This window comes from Mizuhopecten yessoensis, unplaced genomic scaffold (assembly GCF_002113885.1).
Source record: "Mizuhopecten yessoensis strain PY_sf001 unplaced genomic scaffold, ASM211388v2 scaffold2623, whole genome shotgun sequence".
In the NCBI taxonomy this organism is placed as follows: Eukaryota; Metazoa; Mollusca; class Bivalvia; order Pectinida; family Pectinidae; genus Mizuhopecten; species Mizuhopecten yessoensis.
In genome coordinates, this window is record NW_018404638.1 from 86888 (window position 1) to 95192 (window position 8305).

Below are 8305 nucleotides of genomic sequence, written 5' to 3' on the forward strand. Positions count from 1 at the left end.
CGGGCTGGTGACCTCCTACTTTTAACGTCCGATTGGCGAATAGATCCCCCGTCGTCTTTTGTGAAAGGTGAGTGAGTTAACCACTGCGCCATCCGACCATCCTGAATACTTGTGAACCAATGGCCATGTATATTATGTTCGTTGTGTGTTCTTGAGCTGAATGAAAAGTTGTATATATTGCCGAAATTTCTAAAGTAATAGCTACAGTGTAGACATGGTTTGCCTGTCAATAACAGAATTTCGACACTCCCCTCATAAACTTTGAGATGGCGATTACACATAGAGTCTCTTAGTAATCATTCAGAAAGATTATATAATTTATTCATAGGTTTTTCAAAACAAAAACGGTTTTTTTCGACAAGTATTTTTAACTGTAAGACTTTTCTGCAAAAGAAGCCGGCATATTTGTTACATGATAAAAAGCGTTATAAATGAACTCGGGATCGAGTGATAAAACGGATACTCGGTGAGCGGTTTACAGAGGGAAATGGTGCGTAGCGGGATAAACAGCTGGGAGAGACGCCAACATCTGAATATTACCCCACCCTCCTCCCACCCCAACTTCCGCTTACACTGACGTCATCACGTGCACTGTGGTGATAGGATGGGAGATGGCCTCAGACCACAGTTAATGCTTCTGGTTCGTCTGTACACGAATATTACATTCGTGTACAGACAAACCAGAAGCCTTTTAAACTGTTTCATTTTTAATGTATAACTACGCATTTCTCAATTTTAGGCTCGTTTTTAGATGACTTATTAGTTCTTCCTTGTGAATGAAATGAAACTATGAGTCACTTCAAAATAAAGCGTGATCTTTCCATCTTTAATTAATGTGGTTGATTAATTTGTGTGAAATTTATTTTGGCGGAAGGATATGGTATGTGGTTGGGGCCCTGAGCATGCATTCCAGGGTCAAATCATAGTACAACGGGGTTATGTTGACATAATTGAAATTACCTTAAATATAATCTGGCCATGAATACTTTCCCAGCTCACCACAGATGTGTCTTTGGTAGCTGAAGAAAACCTATAAAGATCAGGTCTCGAGCAAAACTATATAACATTATAAAAATGGTTTTTCTTTGGTAAGAAAATGTAGGAAAATTAATTGTGGTTAGAGGCCAGATAAGAGGATTTTAAACAAGTAACGCTGTGGTGCGCTAAACAGCTCCAAATATCCGCACCCCCACCCCAACCCCAACACCTGACGACCGGGAATAATTGGCAAATCTTGTTTATGTAGATCTTCAGACGGACGGGTGGTTGTAAATAATTCCATTACGTTTGTATCTCCGAGTTGAGATTTGAAGAGACCCAAATTACGTCATGTGATGTATTCTCGTGCTTGTTTCACGTGCTTCCTGATAGCGTCCGTGCCGAATACGGTGACAGCTGCCAACATAGAATAACCATATTGTATAACCTTTACTTCGTAGCTTATAGTGTTGAAGGGATGTCGCCGCTCAGATCAATAATCAAAGTCTATCCTGTAATCATACCTCGTAAACACATCGCGAACACGTGTTTTACAAATATGCAAATTTGGCGTCTGCCAATCGCTGCGCGCGAGTAGTTGACCAATCAGAAACAAACGTACTGATGGTGGACATGTCAATCAAAAGTCGATATTGGATTCTGGATAAGTTTTTGACCAAGTTTGGTGTTTACGTGGCGGCGTGCAGTGTGATTGTTCTCTGTGTAATTACGGCGGCGCGTGCTGGTCCGAGTGTATATCGAAGTGAGGGGGCGACAGTTGTATGAACTTTATACTTTAAATAGAAGTCGCTTATTACTCCGCTTCCACTAAACTCGAGACTATATCAGACTGATTATGTTCGCCGAGAAGTCGACTCCAAGACGTACATGGAACTTTTAAAGTGATCACGGACTGGGGTTATATATTATATTATATATGCGTAGGTTTTATACATAGATATAAAAAAAAACTTAGTTGGATCACGAATACACCACCAGGACAATCCGGGACCGACAGACAGCGCCAGACTCCCGCCAACAAGACAGAACTTCGCCATGGCGCGCGCTATTGTGTTACTACTACTACAGATCATCTACCTAGCATCAGGTAAGACAACTCAGAGGGGAAACAAGCATTTCCGCTAATCTACCTATAATCCCGGGGGCAACACTATATATATATACGTTAATGTGTTACGTCAGTATCAAGGTAGGCAAGATTACCGCCGCCAAAGAACAATCTGTTTCCAGTTACCTTGTTGGGAAAATATTGGGAAGCCAAATAGACAAATCATTATTTTTCATTTTAATACTTTTACATTGACTTAAGGTGTCGGGATAAAAAAGTGAAACTTTTAATTTGACCAAAAAGCTTACTGGTTCGGTGTTAAAGGGTTACACAACCAAAAGCTATGTCTATGATCCAACACTTTAAATTAAATTTATGTGGGGAAATATATTTATGTTTGTTTTGTTTCTAATCTAATATTTCGAAATGATAATTAACCCATATCTGGAAATAATTTCTTTGAATATTATAAATTAAAAGCTCCGTTTTTAGAAACGAATTCTTGAAAAAAATGATTTATTCAGAGAACAAATTGTTTGTATGATCGAACATCTAATGTATTTATGGCTGTGATACTCGAGTACTGTAGGAGATGTGTGTGTGTCACTGACGTCGCTTTCGTCAACAAAATTAAACCGCAAGCGATTTTCCGGAGCTAATCTAAATATAGCTTGGTAATTATATTCAAGGCTATGTTCTCGAGCACCGACAATCGCCATACATTGGCAAGGAAAAATGTATGTTTTGTGCGAGGAATTTGAAATACATACATGATAAAACGACGTTTCCAACTATGTAAATGAGATGTGCATGTAGCTTTCTTGGTTTTAGGCTGTGCATATCAAAGTTAAAATAACCTAACACGCCATTCGTATTTAAACGTTTTCACTACACGAACAAATTTACATAATGATGCGCTTCACTCGAAGTTCCTTCTGAGCAAGTTTTGTTGTTTTATTGTAGTATATTCTGAAAAAAAATGTTATTTTCTTTTAAATGTAGCGAAATATATATATGTAACGACTTCTCATGTGGGCTGTTTGGTGTTTTGCCAGATTTTAGCATCAATTATCTGACTTAAGCTCTGATTTTCGACTCACATACTGGCAAATTACGATATGTCGGCACGGTATACCTTTTTGTACCGAGGAAAATAAAGATCGCCGATTACACTATGTCAAATTAAAGGGTATATCATGAAAATATGGTCAGTGGAACTTTGGAAATCGGAAACTTTTAGTCCGGAGGTCACGTTATTACGAACTCTTCTTGTAAGGACCTGGTTTAAAACAAAGTGATGAGCTTAACCCTTTCACCACTGTAGACCATAATAGGCTCATTCATATCAATACAAGGTAGAGTCTACCAACGTTACATAGGGGTAAAAGGGTTAGTAGGTTGACCGGGAAAATTTGGACTGGTGTGTTTTTCTGGTAATGGGAGGGACCACAATACGTTTAGGATAAAAAAACGCACAGATGAGGTATATTGGCCATTGCAGCATCGACTTCATGTTTTTGTACACCGCAATAGCGGAATTCTACGGAAAACAATATAATCCATCTAACCAATTTATGTTATAATGATTTTGTCAAATTTAATGATTTTCGGTGATATCAATATGAAAAGTTCGCCAGAATAATTATTTGATTTTCAAAATCAGTTTTTGTTTCAAAATATCAGAAACGGTTTTTGTTTCTCAGAAACATATTTTGGTAAAAACAATAACGAATCATGGACAGAAAAAAATCTGATCGATTGAAAAAGGGAGAGATAGAAAGAAAAAAGAAAAAGCGAAAAGGAATAAAACCAGTACGGATACCTAGCGGGAGAACGGTATCGATTTACAGTTCTTTTGAAATATATCAAAGACTTTTACGCGATAATAAGAGAAAAAATTCAATATTTATTATGAAATTTCGGACGCTCTTGAGTTCTATATATGTCTATGTGTAACAGATCGGTGATATTCTATAGCAGCTTTTTCAATATATAATAGAACGACGGAAGTTCTAGAAGTATCTTTAAGGATGTACATAGCATCACCGTTCAATACATTTACAAATATTCTGTATGTATTACATAACTATATATGCACAGTACTAAACAGAGTAAACCAGATGAAATTGTTGAAAAAGTATAATGTCGGTCGTTTATATACAGTAAAACCTCGATATAATGTCGGTCGTTTATATACAGTAAAACCTCGATATAATGCCGGTCGTTTATACAGTAAAACCTCGATATAATGTCGGTCGTTTGTACAGTAAAACCGCGATATAATGTCGGTCGTTTATATACAGTAAAACCTCGATATAATGTCGGTCGTTTATATACAGTAAAACCTCGATATAATATCGGTCGTTTCTATACAGTAAAACATCGATATAATGTCGGTCGTTTATATACAGTAAAACATCGATATAGTGTCGCTCATTTAGTTTCAGTAAAACCTTGATATATTGTCGCTCAATGATAGTCGGTAAATTGTTGATATAATGTCGCTTATCTATAAACAGTAAATATACAGTAAAACCTCGATATAGTGTCGCTCATTATATATGAATTAAAACCTCGATATGATGTCACTCAATCATGTACAGTAAAACCTCGATCTAAAGTAACTCATTAATAAACAGTTAAAACCTCGATCTAAAGTAACTCATTAATAAACAGTTAAAACCTCGATGTTAGTTCAATCCTTTATTCACAGTAGATCTTCATTTTTTTAAAGCAACAAAACATATATATATAATGCTACATAAACCACTTACCATCTCGTTACCGTCAACCTATTTCCAAAGTCCCGTTATACTTTTCGTAACAAACCCTTCCGTGATATACGTTTCTAATTTTTCTTTATAACGCCAACATTTTACATGACAAAATATAATAGCACACCTGTACAAGGTTTAATGATGTGTATTTACACAAATGAGCTTGGTTTTGCAAATACCTCGGACATGAAGCTTTATATTTCCACTATAGTGTACGCTGTCTTGATTTAATACTATAGTATTATACTGATTCCAAATCCATTTATGCACCAATATAGCGAAAGTGTTATTCCATGTACAGGTTTTTCAGAAGCATAAACTGAAATTATACAACTAGGTTTATTTTAGCGGAGAAGTTTATAAGTTTTATATTACAAAATCAAAAGTATTACACCACAGAAATTAACGCAATGACAGTATCTGGATTGATTAACTTAACAGCAGGCTATGAGGGGGATAGCACTTTATCACCCACGAGGCTTGAGCTACTAGTATTTACCTTAGCGAATTACATGGCTCATGGGGCTTGCAGCTGATAAAAGTACTACGGGTTCATCCCGAGGGTTTGACAAAAGTGCCATCAACCCATAGTACCATCACCTGTGTTTGTTTTACGTCCATCTTTCAGGATACAAGGTGGTAATTATAATAACGATACTAATTTGAGGTTATTATATACCGCTTTATCACATCCTAGTTCGTAGGTCGTCTCAAAGCGGTTCACAAATTATTATCCGTGGTTATAGGCCTTTGCAGCTAGCTAGCCAATGTCTTTCTCAACTCCGTGGGGAGCATACAGCCGATGCTGCCATTTCGACGCTCAGAGCAAGCATTCTACAATTCTAGCACTGCCCAACCACGTACTCATTTACAGCTGAGTAGACTGGAACAAGTGGAGTAAAGTATCTTGCTCAACGATACAACACAGTGCCGTGCCATGACTCGAACCCGTAACAATACTGCCCCTTATGTTTAGCTTTATAGTAAAATCTCTACATTAATCAGGTTTATTACTATACTGTAAAACTTCGATATAATGTCCCTCGTTTATATACAAAAACACCTCGATATATTGCCCTAATTTATAGCTTTAGAGTAAAATCTCGATTTTTTTCACTTTTATTACTATTCTGTAAAACTTCGACATAATGTCCCTCGTTTATATACAAAAACACCTCGATATATTGCCCTAATTTATAGCTTTATAGTAAAATCTCGATTTTTTTCACTTTTATTACTATACTGTAAAATCACGATATAACGCCGCTCATTTATATACACTAAAATCTCAATATAATACCACGGATTTCATTTGCCACATTGTTTACCGCAAAAATATGTCAGTGTCTCGATTTCTTTACAAAATTCTCTTTAAAGAGTGCATAACCCCTTTATCATACCAAGTTTTTCTGGACAAATGATGACTGTATATAAAAATATATATGTACAAAGTTGATCCTTTTAACAAAAGGCCATATATCATTTTGACGAAAATGACGAATGCTGGGTTATGATTTTTGAGGACTGTATACTTTTACTACACGTAATGAGTATGGAATGTGTTTGACGAGTGCATATACCAAATGACCTAGACGACGGTATAGTTTCCTTCTAAGGATTGCATTACGGAGGAATTCTGTAACACATAAACGTGAAACGTGTTTGACGAATGCACACGAGAATAAACTAAACATGCATAAGGAACGCTTCTGACGAATGTATTTAGAATATATTTTACGAATGCATTTACCCATATACACTATAGTAAAGTGAAAGAACGATTCAACGGAAATTTTAGGATTATTTTATTGAAATATTAACTACCACTGTTACCACTGATCTCTCTTAAGAGGACGGCTTGGCCACATGATGCAGTAAAAATGTTTAATTGCTGTCAGTATTAACCGTTTAACCTATTTATCCTTTAGATAGTTGATTTCTTATTTTCGTACTTCTATTGATTCCTTATTTTCGTACTTCTATTGATTCCTTTTTTTCGTACTTCTAGTGATTCCTTTTTTTTCGCACTTCTATTGATTCCTTATTTTCGTATTTCTATTGATTCCTTATTTTCGTACTTTTATTGATTCCATATATCGTACTTCTAGTGATTCCTTATTTTCGTATTTCTATTAACACGTAACATGTTTTGACAAATGCATATTGGCTTTTTACGGAAGTAAACATTTTCTTATCTTTACCCAAGTTCGTAGGTAAAATCTGAATCTATAAATGCGTTACAATACTTAATAAAAGGTTCTGAGTAAAATTTGGAGGTCAAACACTTCATTATACTAGCGTTGTTCCCGCGAGTGCTTTCGACACGTTGGACATTTCTTTATATTACTGGGCTCAAGACAGAAGGAAACAAAACCGCTGCAGAGCTCACGTGATCTGATGGTACTTTCCAAACTTTGCGCTTGTGGACCGAGTATGATATGGTTGGCTAGTAACAGTAAGGTTCAAACTGTAACCCATAATTTGGAAACTATTTGGTATGATCAATATTTCATGACAGTTTCGTACAGTACAATGCCAAGCTTCTACAGATCACGTAACGCCCGCACCAACATGCACATAGGTCGGCGTGCATGTTTGCGTAGATTGTTTTGGAAGGAAGACAAAAACATCCCCGGGAGGCGATTTATATATATAAATATATTTAGCTTTTTTAGAATTGGCGTCAGTAAATATCAATAAAATCGTCACGCCCCCACATGCAAATGTCATTAAACTATAACCAATGTCAATTTCAAAATCAGCACTTACCCCGCGTANCCCCCAGCTCTCCGATAACATGTCTATCCAGAATATAATACTCCTCTACCTGAACAAGTTATGATGAAATTGGAGTACCCTCTCACCTGAAGAAGTCACGATAAATCTAAAGTACCCCGAACGGCCTTTGTGTTGCCGTCATTCAAACGCAATCTGGACATTGATTCGGTGCCTCGAGGGCTATTTTACGCGGGAGATTATCGAAAGTGGCCAAACAGACGCAATGACACGTGTTGATATCGGCATGTTTCCCATTACGCTGTCAGTCCGCTAACACATCTATATTTAGCGACGATTTCATCCTCCAGATGAATAATCCTTATTCTAACATCAATTCACGTGCTATCCCGCCATATAACGTCCTATATCCGTGTATGTTCGAGGCGTTTTTTGTGAGATAATATTTTTGAAAAGTTATGATCCGGAAAAGGACTGGCTTCAATTATGATGTCATGATAGCGCCAATTACCTGACGTCATTGCTATCAGCTAAAATGTTCATGATTTGATGGTATATAGGGTTAAAAAATCCATAACCACAAAAGGTTAAACTAGGTACAAATCAAGGTCAGCAAGGACAAAGGATTGCTTGAGGACTCACGCAACTTTAAACGATACTATATGCTATTGATACACCGCTTATACAAAGCTTCATAGATACACCTTATACAAAGCTTCATAGATACACCCCTTATACAAAGCTT

At 36.5% G+C, this 8305-nt stretch overlaps 1 protein-coding gene across 1 annotated transcript in view; it reads left to right on the forward strand.

The window, feature by feature from the left end:
* Positions 1-1658: 1658 nt before the first annotated feature.
* LOC110446186 overlaps positions 1659-8305 on the forward strand; it is a 57474-nt gene continuing 50827 nt past the window's right edge. Inside the window, exon 1 of the mRNA XM_021491207.1 lies at positions 1659-2086. Within this exon, the coding sequence (XP_021346882.1) occupies positions 2035-2086 (52 nt within the window). The 5' untranslated portion in view covers positions 1659-2034. The remainder of the gene's footprint in view (positions 2087-8305) is intronic.